The 24,639-nt window shown below is 42.9% G+C and overlaps 1 protein-coding gene across 6 annotated transcripts in view; it reads left to right on the top strand.

Moving 5' to 3' along the window:
* SMARCA2 (SWI/SNF related, matrix associated, actin dependent regulator of chromatin, subfamily a, member 2) overlaps positions 1-24,639 on the top strand; it is a 604,189-nt gene that overhangs the window by 354,183 nt on the left and 225,367 nt on the right. For all 6 annotated transcript variants that reach the window (XM_033925235.1, XM_033925226.1, XM_033925254.1 and 3 more), the window contains exon 25: positions 18,543-18,706. In XM_033925235.1, coding sequence (XP_033781126.1) covers positions 18,543-18,706 — 164 coding nt within the window. The remainder of the gene's footprint in view (positions 1-18,542; positions 18,707-24,639) is intronic.

The raw sequence follows: 24,639 nt of genomic DNA on the forward strand, positions 1-24,639 counted from the left end.
CGCTCCCGGGTCGAGTCACGGGGCATAAGGTCCGGGCGATGGCAGCTTCGGTTGCTTTCCTCCGATCTACTCCTATGGAGGACATCTGTAAAGCTGCCACTTGGTCTTCGGTTCATACGTTCACCTCCCACTACTGTCTGGACACTTTGTCCAGAAGCGACGGCCGGTTCGGCCAGTCGGTGTTACGTAATCTGTTTTCCTAAATTGCCATCCTCCCACCTGCCCTTTTTTGGTTGGCTTGGAGGTCACCCACATGTGAGAATATGCTGCCTGCTTGTCCTGGGATAAAGCACAGTTACTTACCGTAACAGGTGTTATCCAGGGACAGCAGGCAGATATTCTCACAACCCACCCGCCTCCCCAAGGATGGCTTCTTTGCTAGTTATGGAACTGAGGACCACGAGGTGGGATGCGCCCTCTAGTGGGCAAGAAGGCATGCACATGCGTGGTGAAGTGTAGCAAACTTGAAACTTCAATCAAGTTTGCTTAAAAAGCTGTCCGCGCTGGGGCTCCGTAGATGACGTCACCCACATGTGAGAATATCTGCCTGCTGTCCCTGGATAACACCTGTTACGGTAAGTAACTGTGCTTTCTCCGTAGACAACAGGGGAATGCAATCACACTTGCCTGCCCACCATCCCCTCGTCTCTATTGCTAGGAACAAAACTGACAGGAGGAGGGGAGGGGGGCTTGAGGAATAGGACAATCCTGCACATGCTCAGTAAGCTTAAAAGCTTACTATAGCTAGGGAGAGCACTGATGCATTAGGCTTAGTCAGAGACTTCACCATCAAGTGTGGCTGCATTCCCCTGCTGTCTACAGAGAACACCTGTAACAGGTAAGCAACTTTGCTTTTTGTAGTGAAAAATCAAGAATAGACAGTAAAAGTCCTACAGGAGAGACAAGTTACAGTAGGGTAGGCTTAACACTTAAGTCAGGAAGAAACAGGAGAGCAACATCATTTATTAGCAAACTCCTTAGCATTAAAACTGATGTTGGAAGCTTGAATGAAAAGGTGGATTTTCAGCCATGTTCTGATTTTGGGGTGGGAGAACTGAGAAGCATGTTATTCCACTAATAGGGGGCAATATGGAAAAAGACAGACTGTTTTGTGGATTCAAAGCCAGCTTAGTAAACAGAGAGAGTAAAGAGATAATGATCTAGAGGTGAAGGAGGAGTTTGCAATGGCGTGTAGAGCATAATGAGGTAGATAGGTGGGTTATTGCTAGTCTATGCATGGTTTGATTCTTACACTCTCAAGTAAGTTGCTTTGAAGCAAACATAAGGAGTGATTAGTGATGGGGGGGAGGGTTGAGATTGTAGAAAGAAGAGAGGTAATTGAGAAATTCAAATTCAGTCAATTTATGTAGTACACAATTTCATAAACCAGAATGAATTTTCAATAATGTATAAGATAGTGCCTTTTGCTTTCAGATCTTCATTAGCCTTGCTCTGATCTGCCACTGCAAAGCGGCGGTGCTGCAGACCCTGCCTACCAAGAAACAATGCCGGTCTTCATTAGCCATGTTCTGATCTGCCGCCACATAGCAGCGGCGCTGCAAACCACACCCACCAAGAAACAGTGCCAGTACCTGCCATTTAAATTGGAGACTCTTGCAGCACACTTTCACTTATGTCTGTTTCAGCACTTCCACACTTGATAGACACACCGCACAGCCTTAACTGGATGTTAAGTTATTTTAATTTGTTTAAAGTCTTATTTTTGTGCCTTTACCCTGTCTGTGCCTTTTGCTTTTAGATCTTCATTAGCCTTGCTCTGTTCTGCTGGTGCTTGCCATTTAAACTGGAGACTTTTGCAGCGCAAGCCAAAGGAGCGCACTTAAGGAACAGGTAGTGTTCCTTGGTGTGCTCCTTCATGCGCACACTGAGTGCACACACAACTCCAAAATACTGTTGAAAACTACTAAATATCCATTCCATGCGTTTTTTGTTTTCCTCTACCTCTGCTACACACATCAATATGTCAATCCAAAACACAAAAATACCAGTAATCTAAGGCCATCATCCAGTCTCAAATAATAAAACCTTACACAAACATATCCTAGGTCCCAACAAATCATTAGCATCAGGCAAAATATGCAACCAGAGTACCTCAATAATACCACCTCTAAGCTCTTCAATATTGGTCTAATTAATGCCAGAGCTCTCAAAAGCAAACACCACCTATTGAAAGACACCATTCTGCAAAACAAATTAGACATCCTATGCATAACAGAAACCTGGTTAACTGAAGAAGAACAATCATACTTATCCCACACGTGTCCCAGAACTTTTCATTTCATTATAATCACCGCATAGGAAAAAGAGGAGGCGGCCTGGTCTTAATTTACCGATCCTCTTTGAAAATCACCCTTGACCAATCTTCTGGAATATCCCAGATAGAATATCTTCATTTTAAAGTACTTACAAATCTTCCCCTTGATTTACTACTACTGTATCTTCCCCCACCAGTCAGTCGTGATAACATTACTCAAATTCCATCTACTATATTTGACTTCTGTACTACCAACCCCAACCCAATAATACTAGGAGATTTTAATGTTCATTTTGATGACAAAAGCAATACCTTTACTGCCAAACTACTAACCCTCCTTACTGACCTTAACTTGACTGCTCTGATTACCGAATCAAAACACATAGCAGGTCATACCTTACATATGTCCTCATTCCTACAACCCAGAAATCAACCTTCGCTTTAAACTCAAATAATCCCGTACTGTGGTCCGATCACTTCCTAATAACTTTCACTTATCACCTAACCATGTTCATCAAACATCACATGCCCAAAACAGTTACTTACTGAGATTTTTCCAAATTAGATGCATCATCTATCTCCTTCAACTTCCAACCAAAAATAGAAGACCAACACAACCTTCCAATAGATGAACAGATAAAGACATGGAATGCAGCACCATACAAGCTCTTAGAAAAAATAGCTACACCATAGAACCAGGCCACGTAAAAAAAAAACCCTGGTTTACAGCTAAACTAACGCTGATAAAAAAAACAATTGCGCTCACTAGAAAGGAAATAGAGACATGGAAAAAAATCTTACTACCCTAAATAAATACAAAGAACAAGCTAATTACTACAAGCTCAAGATAAATAAAGCAAAAAAGACCTGCTACACAAAATGCATATCAAAAGCAAAAAACTCTTCCGCCTTATACTCAATTGTAAAATCTTTGACAACGAACACCCATAGAAATCCAAAATCGAAAAACCACCCCTCAGCTCAAGAACTTGCAATACATTTTTCCAACAAAATTAAAAGTATAAGGAAACAATTTCTACAAAATTCTTCCAAAAGCACCTCTTCCCAGATAAACGATTATACCAACCTGCCTTTCTCTAAATGTTCCCACTTCACCATTCCCACTCTGGCTGACATCCAGCGCATAATTTAATCCCTGAACCTTAAAGGTTCATGCGCAGCTCCAGTTCCACCTTTTATCTTATAATGTTACTTTTCAACATTTGGTACTCGCATCCATTAATTGATCACTACTAGCCTAAAAACAGGAACACTACCTAAAGCCTGGAAAGAGGCAACAAACCACCCTAAAATTAAAGACTTTAAGGAAAAAGCAACAGACAAATCCAATTATTGACTGATAGAAAGCATACCTTTCCTAGCAAAAATAACAGAAAAGATAGTCTTCAATCAGATCTCAGAATTTATAGAAAAAACAAAAGTTATACATCCAAATCAAACAAGATTCAGACAAAACTATTCCACAGAACACTCTTTAATTGGTCTTACTACCACCATCTTATATTACCTTGACCAACGAAAATCAGTACTCCTCATCTCGCTGAACCATTTGACACCATAGACTAAGGATAGGCAATGAGGGCAGCAATCCAGTCAGGTTTTTAGGAGTTCCCCAATGAATATGCATGAGATCTATTTGCATACAATGGAAGGCAATGCATGCAAATAGATCTCATGCATATTCATTGGGGAAATCCTGAAAACCCAACTGGATTGCGGCCTTCATTGCCCATCCCTGCCATAGACCATAACCTTCTACTGCAAAGACTGCGATCAATTGGAATCACCGATCAGGTATTAAACTGGTTTTATTCTTATTTCTCAGAGCATTACTCGAAAGTGATTATGGATAAAATTTCTTCCGTCTCCTTCAACAGCAAATATGGCATACCTCAAGGATATATTCACTCATCTCTCCTATTTAATATCTTTTTGACCCCTTTATTGACTCGTGGACAATCAATCAGATTCACAATGTATGCATATGCTGACAACATACAACTACCGTATTTTCGCGGATATAACGCGCACCGTTGTAAAACGCGCACAGGGGTATAGCGCGCATAAATCACGAAGATATGTAAAAAAACTTTTCTATACCGCGCTCAGGCATATAACGCGCATGCTGCCCGACTCTCCTCTGGCCACCCCGACTCTCCTTTCGCTCTTCCCGACTCTCCTCTGGCCACCCCGACTCTCCTTTCGCCCTCCCCGACTCTCCTCTGGTTGCCCCGACTCACCCTGACTTTCGGTGCACTGCCCCGCCTCTCCGTGCGCTGTCCCGACTCTCGTTCACCTGCCCTGACTTTCCGTGCACTGCCCCGCCTCTCCGTGCGCTGTCCCGACTCTCGTTCACCTGCCCTGACTTTCCGTGCACTGCCCCGCCTCTCCGTGCGCTGTCCCGACTCTCGTTCACCTGCCTTGACTTTCGGTGCACTGCCCCGCCTCTCCGTGCCTGTCCCCCTTGAAGTCCTGTCCCCCCTTGAAGGTCTGCCTGTCCCCCCTTGAAGTCCTGTCCCCCTTGAAGGTCTGCCTGTCCCCCTTGAAGATCTGCCTGTCCCCCCTTGAAGTCCTGTCCCCATCCTGAAAGCCTGATGCCCCCCCTCGACGTCCGATTCTTCTCCCCCCTCGGCAGGACCACTCGCACCCCCACCCCGAAGGACCGCAGACTCCCCGACAATATTGGGCCAGGAGGGAGCCCAAACCCTCCTGGCCACGGCGACCCCCTAACCCCACCCCGCACTACATTACGGGCAGGAGGGATCCCAGGCCCTCCTGCCCTCGACGCAAACCCCCCTCCCCCCCAGCCGACCCGCGACCCCCCTGGCCGACCCCCACGACCCCCCCCACCCCCCTTCCCCGTACCTTTGGAAGTTGGCCGGACAGACGGGAGCCAAACCCGCCTGTCCGGCAGGCAGCCAACGAAGGGATGAGGCCGGATTGGCCCATCCGTCCTAAAGCTCCGCCTACTGGTGGGGCCTAAGGCGCGTGGGCCAATCAGAATAGGCCCTGGAGCCTTAGGTCCCACCTGGGGGCGCGGCCTGAGGCACATGGGCCAAACCCGAGCATGTGTCTCAGGCCGCGCCCCCAGGTGGGACCTAAGGCTCCAGGGCCTATTCTGATTGGCCCACGCGACTTAGGCCCCACCAGTAGGCGGAGCTTTAGGACGGATGGGCCAATCCGGCCTCATTCCTTCGTTGGCTGCCTGCCGGACAGGCGGGTTTGGCTCCCGTCTGTCCGGCCAACTTCCAAAGGTACGGGGAAGGGGGGTGGGGGGGTCGTGGGGGTCGGCCAGGGGGGTCGCGGGTCGGCTGGGGGGGAGGGGGGTTTGCGTCGAGGGCAGGAGGGCCTGGGATCCCTCCTGCCCGTAATGTAGTGCGGGGTGGGGTTAGGGGGTCGCCGTGGCCAGGAGGGTTTGGGCTCCCTCCTGGCCCGATATTGTTGGGGAGTCGGCGGTCCTTCGGGGTGAGGGTGCGAGTGGTCCTGCCGGGGGGGGGATGGATCGGACGTCGGGGAGTCGGCCGGGCAAGAGGGCTTGGGCTCCCTCTTGCTCCGATCGTGGATGCGGGTGCGGGTGGGAGCGCGTGCGAGCGGTCGTTCGGGGTGGGGGTGCGAGCGGTCCTGCTGGGGGGGTGAATCGGGCGTCGGGCGGGGTGGGAACTGTTTAAAAACTTTTGTATACCGCGCTCAGGCATATAACGCGCGAGGGGTATGCGCGGTACGTAAAAACCACGTATAACGCGCGCGTTATATCCGCGAAAATACGGTAATCCACCCAATAGATCCAAATAATTCTACCGATATTCAAGATATTAACCAAAAAATAGAAAAAATAGAGGAATGGGTGAATAACAACATGTTAGCTCTCAACGTAACTAAAACTAAAATGATGCTCTTCCTATGCAAAGAAGGTCACTCTTTAACAACTGTCATCACCCTCAAATCTACCCCTCTCCAGATAGTGACATCCATAAGACTCCTAGGGGTTGTCCTTGACAGCAAACTAACCTACCATCAACAAATCAGTGCTACAGTCCAAAAATGTTTTTATAGATTGCATATGATCTGTTAACTCACAAACCACTTAGAACTATCTTCACTTAAAATATTAATACATTCCCTGGTCATCTCAAAGCTAGATTACAGCAACGCACTTTACAAAGGGATAACACAGAAAGAACTCAGACACCTCCAAATCATACAAAATACAACGATCAAGCTCATAACAAAAGCTAAAAAATTTGATCGTTATGCAGCTACTAATCAAAGCTCACTGGCTCCCCGTCTCTCATAGAATTACATATAAAATATTACTTCTAGCCTTTAAAACCCAAACAACCAATTCCCCATGGAATTGAGGGTTAAATACTCCACGTGGATTAAAAACTGGCTGCGTGGGGGTGTCACAGGGCTCGGTGCTTGGACCCGTGCTCTTCAACATCTTTATAAACAATCTGGACATAAGTACAACGAGTGAGGTGATTAAATTTGCGGACGATACAAAGTTGTTCAGACGCAGGGGGATTGTGAACGTGACATAATCAGGCTCGAGGAATGGGCATCGACGTGGCAGATGAGGTTCAACATGTATAAGTGTAAAGTGATGCATGTCGGTAACAAAAATCTCATGCACGAATACAGGATGTCCGGAGCGGTACTTGGAGAGACCTCCCAGGAAAGGGGCTTGGGAGTTCTGATCGACAAGTCGATGAAGCCGTCTGCGCAATGTGCGATGGCGGCGAAAAGGGCGAACAGAATGCTAGAAATTATGAAGAAGGGGATCACGAACAGATCAGAGAAGGTTATCATGCCACTGTACCGGGCCATGGTGCACCCTCACCTGGAGTATTGCGTCCAGCACTGGTCGCCGTATATGAAGAAGGACACGGTAGTACTCGAAAGGGTCCAGAGAAGAGTGACTAAGATGGTTACGGGGCTGGAGGAGTTGCCGTACAGTGAAAGATTAAAGAAACTCGGCCTTTTCTCCCTCGAACAGGAGATTGAGAGGGGACATGATTGAAGCATTCAAGGTACTGAAGGGAACAGACTTGGTGGAAAAGGACAGGTTGTTCACTCTGTCCAAGGTAGGGAGAACGAGAGGGCACTCTCTAAAATTGAAAGGGGATAGATTCCGTCGAACGTAAGGAAGTTCTTCTTCACCCAGAGAGTGATAGAAAACTGGAATGCTCTTCCGGAGTCTGTCTTAGGGGAAAACACCTTCCAGGGAGTCAAGACTAAGCTCGACAAGTTCCTGCTGAACCGGAATGTAAGCAGGTAGGGCTAGTCTCAGGGCGCTGGTCTTTGACCAGAGGACCACCGCGTGAGCAGACTGCTGGGCACGATGGACCACTGGTCTGACCCAGCAGCGGCAATTCTTATGTTCTTATAGACAGGCTTTAATTCCTTATACACCTACAAGATCCCTCCGATCAAATACCCAACATCTGCTGTCGATTCTCTCACTGCATCATATAAACTATGACACAACTCTTTCGTCCTTTTTCTCAGTAACTGCTCCCCAACTTTGGAACTCTAAACCTATTCATATTAGAGAGGAATCATCACAAGAATGCTTTAAATCAAAGTAAAATACTTACCTATTCAAAGATGCCTTCGATGTATAACTCTTTAAACTCCAGTTTTCATACAGACGAGACCCCTCCCTATTGTACTACCCCTAGACATCTATTTTTTTTCTTTAGATATTTATATACCGTTTATCAAGGTTATCTAAGCGGTTTTACAATCAGGTACTCAAGCATTTCCCCTATCTGTCCCGATGGGCTCACCCTTTTTATTTGTTAATGTTCATCTGTTCATCCCATTGAATATGTACAACCCCTGATTTTAACCTATATGCTCTGCTTAGAAATTTAATAAGCGGAATAACAAATTTGAATAAACTTGGAAACTTGAATATGAATGATGTTCCCTAACAGGATAACTTTATAAATCATTTTCATGCATAAAACTTTTACATGCATAATGGGCTTTTATAAAATTAGGTCATACCTAAAAGTACACATGAAGCATGCTAGTTTATGCTTGAACACTAGGTATGCTGATTGGGTGAGATTGGATGGCAAGTGGCCTTGTCAGATCAACTTGCAAATAAAGACTTTCTAAAATATATGGCTCCTGTGGTAATTTCTCCACCCCCTTGGCTGTCTCTTGTTCCTTTCCTTTGTGTGTTCCTGCAGAGTTTGCTGCTTGTTCTTTTGATAGAACAATAGCATGGATGGAGTCAGTCCAGAGGAAGGCTACTAAAATGGTGCATGGTCTTCGTCATAAGGTGATCTCAATATGTATACTTTGGAAGAAAGGCGGGAGAGGAGAGTTATGATAGAGATGTTTAAATCACAAAATATGAAAAAATGTTATTAGCCACGTGATGGTGACACCCACTGAAAAAACATTTACTTATAGTGGAGAAAAATCCTCAACCTCATTTAATATTTAGATGGCAACCCACTGGGTTTCCAGCCGATCAACGTATGCATCAAAGGCAAAAAAACTCCACAAATATCAAAATGCAATTTTTAAAATGGGATAGGAAAATAGGGAAAAAGAACAAGAAACAATGTTGAACTTATCTTTACAACAGGATGTTAATCTCCCAAACCCAGCATGCTGGTCTTTCTGTTATAGCGTCCTCATCAGATTCACAGCGTTGTGGTGAAGATAAGCAGTTCTACTTTCCAGCAAGATTCTTGTTTCGCCAACGAGTGGCTGCGCCAGGGAAAATTTCCAAAAAGCTCTTGCTCTCTACAACTCTGTGCAGAGGGAATGGAAAGTTGATAGGTTCTTGAAATATAGGTAGGGGACTGAAGAATAAGAGGGTGCAATTAAGTGGGGAGACGGAAAAGAGAGAGAGGAAATATGTCAGATGTAGTAAGGGAATTGAAGATAGGAAGAAAGTAGAGAAAAGTCAAATGGACAACACCTACTGGAAAGATAGCAAGGAAGAAAGTAGAGAAAAGTCAAATGGACAACACCTACTGGAAAGATAGCAGATGACGTACAGGAAAATAGAAAAGAGAAACCGGAACCAGCATACTTAAAAAAATAAAATGATCAGACAACAAAGGAAGAAAAAGTTTTTTACTTTGAATTAATTAAATGGAATATATTAGCTTTGGGAAATGTGCATTATGGATGTCTGCATTTTGTTCACTACTGGTGGAAATCCATTTCTATCTTTCTTTCTCCAATGTTGTGGTACCTGCCTTGTACTGTATTTGGGAAAGGTTTGTCTGTGTTTGCTATGTGACATTCTAGTATGACATACTCTATTCCTTAACACTTGGGTAGTGAACCTGTTCTCACAAGAATTCTTTTGCTTCTCCTCCCATCCTCTGGGCTAACCTTCAACTCATCATTTGTCTCCCTACAAGCGAGACAATAGGACAGTGTCTCAAATTTTTTTAGCTTTGGCACATTAAACAGCAAATTTTTTTTTGTGGCACATTATAATTGAAATTAAAAAATTGCAAAACAACAAAAAATTAAATTTGAGAGTTAAGCTACTATGCATAGGTAATTATAGCAGTGAAACTAAAGTAGATAGAATAGAATTGCTAATCAATGCGTTGGATGTGCTTGTTTTTGAGAGAAAATTAACTCAAAATGCAGCTTGATAGTCGACAAGCAAACACGCATTTCTGTATCGCTTGATAGACCAGTATAGTTCCTTTACGGATGAGTAATATGCCTCACTGCTACCAGCAGGTGGAGACTGAGATCAAACTTGTATATCAGTATAGGATCCCCTCTTGCTACTCCAGTTTTCCTCAGTCTCCAGTAGCAGATGGTAAGGCTGTTCAGCTCCCCTCTAAGCACTGTTGGAACTTTGTTTGTGGACTCCTGGTTCCCCTTTTTATGCTAGAGAGATTTTTTGCGGGATCTCTTTGGAGATCCGTCCGATTTCGGGAGTGTTAAATCCAGCAGGTCTCGTGCTGGGTCCTTCCCCTCATCTTCCTCCACCTCCCCATATTTTTGTAGAGGGCCTGGCCCCCTGGTTGGTCAGCCCTCCAGCTTTGAGAGCCGTGGAGTATGTTCTGACTAAGTAAAAAGAAATAACAAAAAAATCCTGAAGTGTACCGGTCTAAAGGGCTCATTTCCCTTTAAAAAAAACTGTCTCTTTTACTGTGTTTTTCTCAACTAAACAGCACTTTCTTTACAGCTAGGGCTGTTTTCAACACAATGAGCTCTATTAAAGGGAAAAAGTGCTCCAGGCGCGAGGTACTCATGGCCGGCCTCTGTAAGTGTTATTCAGGCTGGAGCGGTGGGAAAGCCTCGTCGGCAGCAGATGTAGGTGGCCAGGGCACCCCGCCACACATGTCTCACGGTTCAGCTTCAGATTGTGGGGAAGCCCGGGCTAACCACCAAAGCCCATGCGGTGGGTTCCCCAGCCACCGATGGTCAGGGAGAAAAGGATTCTCTTACCGCAGGTTTTGCTGGAGGATTTCCATTTCATGTTGGTCGGTTCCTCAGCCTCAACGTCAGGAAAATTCCAGGCTTTTCAGACATGACAGGCCGCAGGAGCTCCGATTTTGGCGGTTTCAGGTCCAATTTTGGTGGGAACCAACTCATTCATTTCACTTACCTCAGGTGACCTTACCCCTGTTCTGGAAATACAGGGGCAAGGTATTTCAGAGTCCCCTGCTGGAGCAGGAAGTCCCTTGGGGCTGCCGGGGGTCTTTCCCCCTGAATTTATGTGAGCACTTCGTTAAGCTTATGTGCTGACAGCAGGAGGTTCCGTGTCCACTCGGGGTGGGGGGGGGGAGGTTACCCTCAATGTCTTTTCTGGTGTGGCCCCATACAGCGGCGGTTTTGCCCCTCTCTACTCCTCTCTCATCCAAACGCCTAAGGGTCTCTTGGGATGAAGATTTTTTCCCTGAGGAGCATGAGGTGATTGATGAGGACCTGGACCCTTGGGGAGAATTCCAGGATCCTCTCGGGGTAATCTGTAGTAAGATTTATGGTAAATACTATTCCGCCGGCGACGGGTTCAAGCACCCCACCAGGGTTCAAGCTAGGGAAGTTTCTGACCTCTCTAGATCTGACTGAGGCTTACTTACACATTCCTATTTGGGCCTCCCATCATCGCTTCCTTCTCTTTGCGATCTTGGGATAACATTAACAGTTCTGTGCACTTCCCTTTGGTCTGGCCACGGCTCCTTGGACGTTCACCAAGGTGATGGTGGTCATTGCAGCGGCATTGCATAAAGAGGGCATTCTTGTTCATCCTTAACTGGACTACTGGTTGATTCGAGCCAAGTGATTCCAGGAGAGCCGTCGGGTCATTGCTTGGGTGGTGGAGTTTCTGGTGGGAGCACAGTTCACCCCAGGTTCGTACACAGTGGGCTTGAGCACAGACTGTGTGGCTCTGTGGCAGTTTTTATTCAGGATCAGGGCCAACTGCTTTCCTCACCTCATTTTGTTTATGCAGGTTTCAGTGGAAGTTGAGCTCTCCGGCCTGTACGTTGGGCCCGAGAGGCAGTCGAAAGACACAAGCTGTCTGGACTCCAGGCTTGTTGAGGCAGAGGTTCTCCCAGTAAGCTGTTTGCAGCTTCCACACTGGCAACTGCCAAAACAAGGCATGGCACAGTGAGTAACAGGCTGACACCCTGGCAGACCAAATTATGGGGTGAGGGGAAGTGTCTTTAAAATTGGATTTTCTTCAGTTTGGGGGTTAGAGTTAGGTTCCCCTACCTTTAAAATCCTAAAATTGTTATTTTTCATATTTCAGTGTAACTCCCCTAGGCCATTTTTGGTACTAAAATTGCTGCCGCTGTGGCCATCTTGAATTTCCCAATTTGAATTTAAAGGCCTCCTCAGGCCAGGATACGTTGCATTCAAGCCAAATTTGTGGTGAATGGCTGTTCAAGCATTGTCCATGTTCCATGAAGTAAGTGGCATGTTAGGGGGGTGGGTGGGACAACTAACTTAGCCAGTTGGTCCAAGGAACAGGGAAAAAGTCCAAATTTGAGACAGAGAATAGCACAAGTGCGTCTCTGGGGAAACACAGCCGTAACGTGGCTGGAAACCCCCAGAAAGAACTATCTTTAGGGGCCGTCTGGACATCCTGGTTCCCACTGAATTCATTAAAATGATGTTTGCAGCTTACATGCTTAACCAGGGCTGCGTGGAACCCCCAGGGATCATGACCTTGTGGTGTCGGGGGTTTCCTCCCACCTAGAGGGAAGTTCAGACAGAGGATAACATGGAAGTAAATGGGGGATAATCACGGAATTCCTGCAAGAATTGAAGCTAGAGGCTTATTAGTCCTGTGCCACACTGTTCAGTAGTGAGCAGCACCAAGGGACAGACTTCTTGCTTTCCCTCGCACCAAGACATTACAAAAATGCTTATGGATTTTTGGGAGGTACCGGAGGGGCCCCTTCGTGTGGCCAAAGCTATACCAGAGCTCTATCCAATGGATGTTGCATTTAATGAGTCTTGTTCCCCCAAAGGTGGATTCACTGGTAGCGCAGATTACTAAACGTACCTCCCTTCCCAGTGAAGGTAACGTAGTATTGAAGGATACCCAGACCCGCAGATTAGATTTTGTGCACAAAATGTTCTTGAGGCTGCATCCTCAGGATTGAAAGCAGCCACGATGGTGGTTTTCATCACCCGAACTTCGCACACTGTCATGTACAAAGATCTCCAGTTTTTAATTACCGGGGTGGATCTTGTGACTGTAGCAACTTATGTGAAGACCTGGAAGTGTTTCCAAACTTGGTGCGCTCAGATGCAAAGATCCGAGCTCGACTCTGGTCTCAGTGATACTCACCTTTCTCCAGGAAGGTCTAGAAAAGGGCCTATCAGTTGGTTCCCTAAGAGTTCAGATAACTGGGTTCTCCTTTTTTGGGCCTAGGATCAATAAGAGCACCCTTGCTGCACTTCCTGATGTAGCCAGATTTTTGAAGGACTTGTTACGGCTCCACCCTCCAGTGTGATGGCCTTTTACAACATGGACTCTTAATCTAGTTCTGCAGGTGCTAACAAGTCTGTTATGAGCCTTTGAACCAAGATTTCTTTATTGACCTTACCATCAAGACAGTGTTTTTTGTGGCAATCACTGGTGGCGATCACTTCCCCCCAGAGAGCATAGGAATTTCATGTTTTGTCCTGCAGAGATCCTTTTCTTAGGATTACTGATTCAGGCGTGACTGTGCACTGTCCCATCTTTCTTGCTAAAAGTGATTTCCAGTTGCCACATCAACCAAGAAGTACACTTACCTGCCTTCACACCCTCTGGTTCGAGGTAACAGGATCGAGTGTTAAATTCACTGGATGTGCTCAGACTCTTGAGCAGCATCTAGAAGTTGTAAATGAATTTCGATTGTCAGATCATCTGTTTGTGCTAGCTTTAGCAGTCCATAAAGGTCAGCCAGCTTTGAAAGCAACTATTTCAGGGAGGATCCATATGATCATCTGTGAAGGTGCATTTCACAAGAAGCACTGCTTCCTCATGGGCAGAATCCTCTGCAGTTTCCCCATAGGAAAATAAATCTGTAGAGCTGCCACTTGGTCTTCTCTGCAAACATTCACAAAGTTTTTGTAGAGCAGACGTGGTGGCCAAGCAGGTCTCTGCATTTGATTCTTCGATTCTGGCAACAGGCTCATCTGTCCCACCCTAAGCTTGAAGGACTGCTCTGTTACGTCCTGAGTGTTCTGTTGTACTAGAAGAAAAGATTAGGTTTTTACCTCGATAATCTTGTTTCTATTAGACATACACTCTTCCTGAATCCTGCCCTGTCAGCTGTGAATTTGCCTGCTTCCTGTTTCAATAAGGTCTAACAATTCGGACATCTTGTTTCTTTTGTCCAGCCTTGACATGAGTAGAGGCTGTGACTACCATGTTGAACTATCTAGGGGGGTATCTATACGAATCTCCTATACACTTAGGGCAAGTTGCATTCCAGTTGGTGACTTGTTTATTTTCACCTTGTTATGTATGTCAAATGGTTAAGTTTTGTTTTATCGGTTTAATGATGTGAGCAGAACAGACATGTTTAGCGGGGAGAGCCCATACCCCTCTCTCTTCTGTTTCTTCTCCAGGGCTGACTGTCCACTTTGTTACGAACTGAGGAGTTGAAGGACAGCCCAGAGGGATGGGAGAAGGAGAAAAAATAATGTAAATAAAGCTCTCTATGAGAGTTCTTGCGAGAAGAGGTTGACTACTCGAGTGTTCAGAAAGAGTGTATGTCTACTAGAAAAAAGATTAACGAGGTAAGAACCTAATCTTTCTTTCTGTTTGCATGTAGCTTCTGTGTAGAACTCTAGTAGTCTCACTTGTGCTGTTTTAAGAATAGTAGGTGTATTGGTGTTTTGGGGCCCTATGTAATATTTGACGTACTGTTGTTCTTAGGTGTAGAGTTCATGATGTTTAAATCATAGGAATTAATGCTAGGTTGTTAGGTGCCATCGACTCATGCTCGAGTCTTAGCGGCTTGATGAATTGCAGATCTAAAAAGAATGAATGCTATAATGAGTGCTATTTCAGATTTGCAGATGTTGAGGGGAAATGAGATTTTTGTGGATGCAGAGAATATTTACATTTAATTCATAAGTACTGTCAAACTGTATCAGACAAAAGGTCCATAAGGGTCAGGTATACAGTTTCACATATGCAAGCATTGTCCATCAGGTGAGTGCCTAAGCTATTCTATACAGTAGTCTTATATTCCGCTATTTTTCAATTCATATTCAGAGAGGATTACAAGAAGAGCCCTACATCAAGGGGAGCACGTATACTTAAAAATTATTGCAAAAAGAGATAAAATATCAAGAATAAAATTTATCAAAAAAGTAGATTTTTAAAACTTTATGAAAAATAATACAAATTCAGATTTCTTATGAGGGGTGTTCAATAATTTGTCTACCTGCGTATGAAAGAAAGTAGAAAGCGTATTGAAACAAGTCTGGGCAAGTTGTGACATGTCTTAAGGTTACTCATGCACATTTGTGGCTCAGTGTGAGTCTAACATTCCAAGAGACAAGATGTCGGGAGAGTCCTGGTGTCCCACCAGGGTCAGTGCTGGGACCGCTGCTGTTCAATGTATTCATTAATGGCCTGGAATCAGGGACGAAGTGCAAAGTTATAAAATTTGCGGACGACATGAAACTCTCCAGTAGGGTTAGAACTGTTGAGGAATGTAAAGAGCTACAAAGAGACCTGAACAAACTGAGTGAGTGGGCAAAAAAATGACAGATGAGCTTCAATGTAGAGAAATGTAAAGTCTTGCACATAGGGAAAGGGAACCCTATGTATAACTATACGATGGGAGGGATGGTACTGGGGGAAGGCAACCTAGAAAAGGACTTGGGGGTGTTTGTGGATAAAACAATGAAGCCGGCAGTACAATGCGCAGCGCCCTCAAAAAAGGTGAACAGAATGTTGAGCATTATCAAAAAAGGTATCACTACCAGAACAAAGGAAGTTATCCTACCACTGTATCGGGCGATGGTGCGCCTGTATCTGGAGTACTGCATCCAGTACTGGTCGCCGTTCTAAAAAAGGAAATAGTGATGCTCGAGAGGGTCCAGAAAAGAGCAACAAGGATGATCAAGGGCATGGAAAACCTTTCATATGTTGAAAGGCTAGAGAAACTGGGGTTCTTTTCCTTGGAAAAGCGGAGACTTAGAGGGGACATGATAGAGACTTATAAGATCATGAAAGGCATAGAGAAGGTGGAGAGGTATAGATTCTTCAGACTAGCGGGGACAACAAAAACAAGAGGGCATTCAGAAAAATTGAAAGAAGACAGATTCAGAACGAATGCTAGGAAGTTCTTCTTCACTCAGAGGGTGGTAGACATCTGGAATACGCTTCCAGAAGGGGTGATAGGACAGAGTACGATTTTGAGTTTCAAAAAGGGATTGGATGACTTCCTGAAGGAGAAGGGGATTGAAGGGTATAGATAGAGGATTACTATACAGGATAATAAAATATTAGGGAATAAGAGGTTTAGGTAAAGGATCACTTACAGGTCTTGGACCTGGGGGCCCGCCGCAGGAGCGGACTGCTGGGCATGATGGACCCCTGGTGTGACCCGGCATAGACAGTGCTTATGTTCTTATATTCCTCATGCGAATCAAGTAAGAAACTGCTAGATTTGGAGCACTGTTCAGTGATAAAATTTCTCACAAAAGAAGGGAAAAAGCCAAAGGAGATCCATGAATGCATGACTGCAGTTTATAAGAACATAAGAAATGCCATCTCCGGATCAGACCTTCGGTCCATCAAGTCCGGCGATCCGCACACGCGGAGGCCCTGCCAGGTGTACACCTGTCGTAATTTATAGTCCACCATATCCTTACATGCCTCTCTTAAGGAGATATGCATCTAGTTTGCTCTTGAAGCCTAGGACGGTCGATTCCGCAATAATCTCATCTGGGAGGGCATTCCAGGTGTCAACCACTCTCTGAGTGAAGCAGAACTTCCTGACATTAGTCCTGAACCTGTCCCCCCTTAGCTTCATTACATGTCCTCTAGTCCGTGTCAAATTGGACAATGTAAATAATCTTCTCTGCTCTATTTTGTCGATTCCTTTCAGTATTTTGAAGGTCTCGATCATATCCCCACGCAGTCTCCTTTTCTCAAGGGAGAACAATCCTAGTGTTATAAGTCTGTCCTCGTATTCCAGTTTCTCCATACCCTTCACCAGTTTTGTTGCTCGTCTCTGCACCCTCTCCAGCAGTTTTATATCCTTCTTTAGGTAGGGAGACCAATGTTGGACGCAGTTATGATGAGTCTTCCCCATCATCTTACAAAGTAAAATTTTGAAGCAAGCAGTTTAAGTGGGGTAGAGAGTCCATTGAAAATGACCCTCACACTGGACAGCCTGTGGAATCAACTTCCACAGAAATGTGCAAGAAAGTTGAGAATTCAATTTTGTCAGACAGATGAATTAAGGCTTCCTAAATAGCTGAAGAAATGGGCATCTTGGCAGGTACAGTTTGGAAAATAATTAATGAAAAGTTGGTTATTTCCAAGGTTAGTGCAAGATGGGTTCTAAGAATGCGGGCACCATGTCAGAAGGCCACAAAGCTCTAGTGCTGTCAGGAGAACTTGGAGTTGTTTAGTGAAGACTAACCCCCCTCTTCTATTAAACTGCGCTAGCAGTTTGTAGCGCAGAGGGCCATGCTGAATGAGCATTGGGAGCAGCACAGGCCATTCAGCGCAGCTCACCGCACTAGAAACTGCTAGTGCAGTTTAATAGAAGAGGCCCTAAGTGAATTTTTTTCTTCGTTTAGTGACTGTTGATGAGACTTGGGGTCTATTGCAGAGATCCTGAGTTCAAAACAGAGTCAATGCAGTAGAAGCACAAATCATCCCTCACCCCAAAAAAGTTCAAGACAGAAAAATCTGCAGGCAAAGTCATGGCAACTGTCTTCTTAGATGATGACGGACTTTTGCTTAGAGTTCATGTCACACAAGACAACCATAACCGGGTAGAGTTATGCCAACACAATGATTGCTTTGCGGGAGTCAATCAAGGAGAAAAGATGAGGAAAACTCATAGCAGGCTTTTCATTCCAACTGAGGTAGATAAATTATTGAATGACCCTCGTATTTCTAAAAGAAGACTGTTCCACGTCTGAACTGCCTAATAAGAAAATGGTCATACCAGTTGACTCTTCCTAATTACTCTAAACGCAGTTGGAAACTGAAGTTTAGATTACAGTTACTCCATGTAGTAATACAGTTAGCTGGAATACATAAAAGAGATATTAATTGTTTTGGAGCATTACCATATAAAGCCTTATATACCTTAAACTTAATCCTGTATCGGAAACCAGTGCAATTTACGCAAAAGAGGTAAAGCCCTTTTTCAAATTTTTTAACCAAAAAGATTAGCAGCTGAATTTTGAAACAGCTGTAATCTAGTAAGAACCCTTTCAGATGCTCCACAATAAATAGAATTGCAGTAATCCAAATATGGCAATAATATCAATTGGCAAAGTACTCAAAAACTGGATTGTGACAAGATAGGTCTTATAACTCTCAGTTGTCAAAGACAGAAAAATAATTTATTTGAGAGAATTCTCATATGATGGTTTAATTCCAAATCATAATCCAGGATTACACCTGAGATTCTAGAAAAAGGGTTGAGGACAACTGGTATAGAAAGATATGGTTGCTCTAACCAGAAATCTGCATATATATTTTTCTTTCCTAATGAGTTCCATTGAATCATTGACCCAAGTGAAAAAGATACCTTTTGCATTTTAGGTACAACAAAATCAGAAGATCGTGCTGCTCTGCTGAAGAAGTTTAATGAAGAAGGTTCACAATACTTCATATTTTTGTTGAGTACAAGAGCGGGAGGACTGGGTCTGAATCTCCAGGCAGCAGATACAGTCGTAATCTTTGACAGTGACTGGAATCCTCACCAGGTTAGTAGAGAGCAGAGGGAGGGCGTTTGTGTAGGTTGTTTTGTTGGGGTTTTTTTTTTTAACTTTAGCTTGACACAAGTAATGGTATGTTAGCTAATCCTATCCCTTATTTTAGATTCTTTTTAAGTTGTAATACCTTTAATCTAATTTGGAGTTTATAGAATTGTCTTTCTAGTCCACCAGAGGATGATCTGATATTGCATAAACAAATACACTGGGGTATAATGTTATAAAGTTTATTTACATATGGGAAAGATCCACATTGTTCCCCTGTATTCTGTAAATGTTGGCCACATTTGGGTGCAGATCCCAGATCAGTGCCCAAAATTAGTAAATGGACTCCAGTGATTTAATTGGAGCTAACAAGAACTTAATCTACACTAGTTATGTTTTCTCAAGGTTTCTGCAGCTGGCATTGTGCTTAAGGTTTCAGGGTCTCGCTGCGTCTTTGTCACTGTGACTTTGGAAATAGTGAATTCACTGACCTGATTGGGAACAGGGCAGTCCACCAATTTGAATTTTGGCGGGAAAGTCAGTTGGTCAAAAATTTTAATTTTGTTGTGAAAGACCATAGAATGGAAAAGTCTCTGGTAGGTTTAAAGATGTTTTCCCTGTGGAGCTGGGTTAGACGTTCTCTCAGGGTTTCCGCAGCTGGCATTATGCTTGTTGCAGGTTTCTGGGTCTCACTGCATCTTTGTCAGGTAAAAACCGACATTTCAGCCATCATGCTGTGGCTTTCTTCAGGGTATGCTCTACATAGCCAACTGCTACTTCTCTCCCTATGACTATTAAATTATCTGATTCCAAGAATATTGCTGATGTTGACTCTTGACAGTTATTCAAACTCGGATGCTGATTTTGAAGTCAGAAGAACCCTTTGTTCTATTTCTTGGTCAAAACGGCAAAGGTGAACATCTTTGTGCATCCTGAAGCTGCCAGAGGTTTAGATTGTGTTAATTTGCCAGGCAGGGGTGCCACATTTGTCACTGATGCTGCTGCCAAAGCACTTGGTCATGATGTAAATGAAATGACATTGTCAAGAAGCTCACTCCGAACATTTTAGATTATTGTAATATAATTTACTTAGGCTTATCAAAAACTTATTAGGAGGATGCAAATTATTTAGAATACAGCAATGCGTTTAATTTTTAATTTGAAAAAAATCAAAACAGGTGATGCCTTACTGTCAGAAATTGCATTGGCTTCCTGTTGAAGCGAGAGTGATATTCAAGTTTTCCTGCATGTGTTATAAAACATTGCATAGCCTCATACCAAGTTATCTTATTGATTACTTTGAATTAGTAAAAAGTAGGTGTCCTTTATTCAATATTACTTTATTCACATTTCCTTTAGTAAAAGGCTGTGTTTATAAAAGATTATTTCATAGGACCTTGTCTTTTCAGGCAGGTTCTTAGGATAAAAGTTTTAGTAGCTTGATTTTAAATTCTACTTCTTATCTGGCTTTTAGAAGATTATTAAAAACTTATCTATTTGACAAATTACTGCTGCATTGGGATGGAAAGCTCCTCCTGGACATTACTGGAAGTAAAGAAATGGTTGACAGATTTGCTGTACTTGTCATAGGCAGTGGAGAAGAGAGGTTACTTGGAGTTCCAAAAATTGGCCGTAGAACTGGCAAACAGCAAGCTGAAGCCTATCTCGCAGTACTAGATGAGTAGAGTTTTCAGATACAAGTTTGGTAAATGATATTTGATACCACTGCAAGTAATACAAGCCTGAAGAATGGTACATGCGCCTTCAGTAGGACAAGACTTAATATGGTTAACCTATCAACATCATACAATGGAACTGGTGCTTGGAAGCATATTCCCCCAACTGTTTGGAGTTAGTGGAGGACCAGATGTTGCAATTTTCAAAAGATTTCATCAAAATTGGCCATACATATGAGGTTCCTGTGGTCCATATGTTTGATGCAGACACATCAGTCTTTCAGAAAGAAATTGCAACTTTCTGCAGAACAGCCTTAAATGTATTACATCCATGGAGCTCTGTTTAATTTTTCTTGACAGGTGTCCGGATGCATATGAAGCGATGCCATCATTTCGAGCACCCATGGTCTTCCACCATGCACAGTGAATGGCGAAGGCCATTTACAGTATTAATATATTTCTGTTCCAGCAGCAGATCTCTCATTCTGCCAAAGAAATGCAGGGCATCAAAGAACTTATTCTCTTTGTTAGCCTCATCTACATCTGCTACCGGCATGAAGCACCTCTTCCTGTTAAAGCACCACTCAACGACTTGTTTCTGCTTTCAAAACTCCAGAAATATCTGAACAAGTTTGCATCAATAACATTCAACATAGGGGAGAGGGTATAAAGTTCTATTTAAAGGTTAATCAATAAATAAGTTTATAATATTTATATGATATTTTTGATTGAAATATTTGAGGGAAGGGTGGGGAGGGATTAATTTATGTATTTATGATGACATTAGTAAGAAATTCAAGTGATGTGTCAAAATTTTTTAATGATGTAATATTGTGTACTTGTTGTAAGTTGATAAAATGAATAAAGAATTGGAGAAAAAAAATAACATTCACCAGATATCTGTGGTACTTGTCAGAAATTTTGGCTGGTCTGACCTTTTTTTGATGACAGACTAAGCAATGAAGTAAAGTCCAAGATGGTGACAAACCTCCAGCTTCCACAATACACAAGTTCAGTGAAATTTCTCAACTGCCCTCCTGAGTCGCTCCGTTCCATCGACCTAGCATCATGTATAACAAAAAGAACTTATGTCTTCTTTGGGGTTCTTGGCATAGATGGATAAGAAAATGATGAACAATTTCTGGTTAAAGATCCTACAAACTGAAGAAATGATCCAAATTACCAGTATTTGAAGCAGACAGCATCATCAATGACAATAGTTAATGACTATGCTGAAAAAGAAATTGCGTTAATGCAGCACTAGAATACAAGACTCATAAAGAATGAGAAGAAGCAGCTCCTCCTTCGTCTTGCTCCAAAGCCACACTGATGAATACTGACTGAATGTAGGACTACCATTCAGCGTTCGCATATAACAAACATTTTATATTTACTGTGGAATAATGACATTAGCTACCAGTCATCTGTAAACATTGAACAATGCATAATCATTAGGCCAACAAGCCTATTTTCAGCTGTAAATAACAGTATGTATTTTACCTTCTTTCCATGTGCATTTGCTCACAATTCAGGTTTAGATGGAAAATTAATATAAATTCTGTACTTGAAATTAATTATTAAATTAAAAGTTGTTGAACCTCTAAATGTTCAACAGAAGGCTTTTAATTTGACATAATTAACAGTGGCCATACACAGAACAAAAATAGACTTGCACAGGTCATTTCCCATGAACTTGAATTTTTGGGGCCATTCTAGACTTTGATGCATTTACAATGGCAGCATCGCTACGGTGACTTTGGGCTCCTTTTACAAAGGCGCACTAGCGATTTAACGCACGCTAAACCGTCAGCCATGCTAGCCGCTACCGCCTCCTCTTGAGCAGGCGGTAGTTTTTAGGCCAGCGCGGGGGTTAGCGCATGATGAAAAGTCACACGTGTTAACCCTGCTAGCGCGGCTTAATAAAAGGGGCTTTTTCTAAAAGGCGCCCATATGCATTTATTCATAAACCCCCTCCTTTACAAAGCCACGCTAGTGTGTTTAGCACTGGCCGCTGGGGTAACAGCTCTGATGCTCATAGAATTCCTATGAGCATCCTAGCTGTTACTGCCATGGCCAGCGCTAAAAACGCTAACGTGGCTTTGTAAAGAAGGAGGAAAATGATCATTTTGAGAATGCATCCAAGTTTGAAATATCTAAAAATCTTATAATAAACTATAACATTCAGTCACATTCATTTATACTGTATAGTTTAATCATAGCATTATGCTCTCTAATGCTCTCTTCAAAGTTACTTGAATTATAAAATGCAGCAGCTTTCAAACAAAACAAGATTCATATTAGATTCCATCTAGTCAAAATTAAACGATACATTCATTTAAAAATAACCTTCCAGAGATGTATATTACCATCTATTAGCTATACAGTCGTTTAAAATCAATATCAATTAATTTATTAATCGCAATAAGAATTTTTATTTTTATTTTATCAAAATTTCTTCTGTGGTGATTAAACTCAAATTGAAATAAACTACTCTAAAGCATCCAAAAAATGTCATTCCCTTTATGCATTTCCCAGTGGTAAAAATAATCCTATTATTTTTAAAATTGTTTTATTATTAATTCTTGTACTGACATCCATGCATAATTTAATGTCACCAATTGTTATGATTTACAAGTATAGTAATATGTATGAATATTTTCAGTAAAAGTTATCTGAAAGATATGCACAGACTCATCTAGCTTTTGAATTTTGCAGCTTTTCTGTTTTGGAAGATTGTAAAATTAGTACTCAAGTGAAAGTAGGATGCACAATTTTTCTCACTACTTTGGATGTTGCACACCCTTATGCAGGCAATTGTTGAAAATGACTATCAGGTTTTCCTTTTTTGAATAAATTATCTCTGCCATACTGGTTGGCCTCTTGTTTGTTTGTATGGCCTTTGTGTTTTCGCCTGACCAAGTTGTACTTTTCCTGTCTTTGGTTGGATTGTCTGGGTTTTGGGTTTTTTTTCCTGCTTTTGACCTGGCTGCCTCTTTTAGGAGGTTTTACATTGGAGGGTATTAGAGATCCTACTGCTCTCAAAGGTGTAGGTATCCTCCTCCCTCTTGCTTTTTCAAAACAACTCAGGGACTTTGCTTTCTTACAAGACAGCAGAAAGCCCAGAAGCCTCTGCCAGCAATAGTGTCAAAATCCAGATAAGTTCCCATAACCATCTTGGATGACCTGGTAAGAAGTTTTTTGCTGCAAGATGGCCCTTTTAACCTCAGATCAGAGACTTCTAGCAAATTGTCTGTTGCACATAACCAGCCACAGGAGGACAGGGGTACATACTCTTCTATATACCTCAGCCCAATGTGCGGCGGCTGCCAGAAAAGCAAGCAGAATGCTAGCAGTTATTAAAAAAGGGATGATTAACAAGACTAAGAATGTTATAATGCCCCTGTATCGCTACATGGTATGACCTCATCTGGAGTATTGCGTTCATTTCTGGTTTCCTTACCTCAAGAAAGATATAGTGGTGCTAGAAAAGGTTCAAAGAAGAGCGACCAAGATGAAAAAGGAGCTGGAACTCCTCTCGTATGAGGAAAGACTAAAAAGATTAGGGCTCTTTAGCTTGGAAAAGAGATGGCTGAGGGGAGATATGATTGAAGTCTACAAAATCGTGAGTACAGTAGAACGGGTACAAGTGGATCAATTCATCACTCCGTCAGAAATTATAAAGACTAGGGGACACTCGATGAAGTTAAAGGGAAATACTTTTAAAACCAATGGGAGGAAATTTTTATCACTCAGAGAATTGTTACGCTCTGGAATGCATTGCCAGAGGTTGTGGAAAGAGCGGATAGCGTAGTTTTAAGAAAGGTTTGGACAAATTCTTGGAGGAAAAGTCCATAGTCTGTTATTGAGAAAGACATGGGGCCCCTAATTCTGCTATTTAAGCCTCTTGGGATCGTACCTGTTCGCTGAGTGCTAGGAGCTCTGGTAATCAAACATGTGACACTCATGCAAAAGACTGAATAATCCCCAACTTGCTGATGGTCTGCTACCTGCATCTTGCTATCCGTAATTTCTTAATGGGTCATTTTAACAAGCACTACCTCATGTTTACTGCAGCTTAAAATGGCTTACCACAAGATGTGCTCAGTAGTTCTGCAGTAAGTTCCAAATTTGTGCATTTTACTTGTGCACTAGAAAATATATTTTTAAAAAATTGTTGGCAAGGTTGTATCCAGGGGCACAGAATAAGGTATTCCTGTGTTAATCAGCATGTCTGCATAGCATAAAATTAATGTGTGAGCTCTT

This window comes from Geotrypetes seraphini, chromosome 1 (assembly GCF_902459505.1).
Source record: "Geotrypetes seraphini chromosome 1, aGeoSer1.1, whole genome shotgun sequence".
NCBI classification, from domain to species: Eukaryota; Metazoa; Chordata; class Amphibia; order Gymnophiona; family Dermophiidae; genus Geotrypetes; species Geotrypetes seraphini.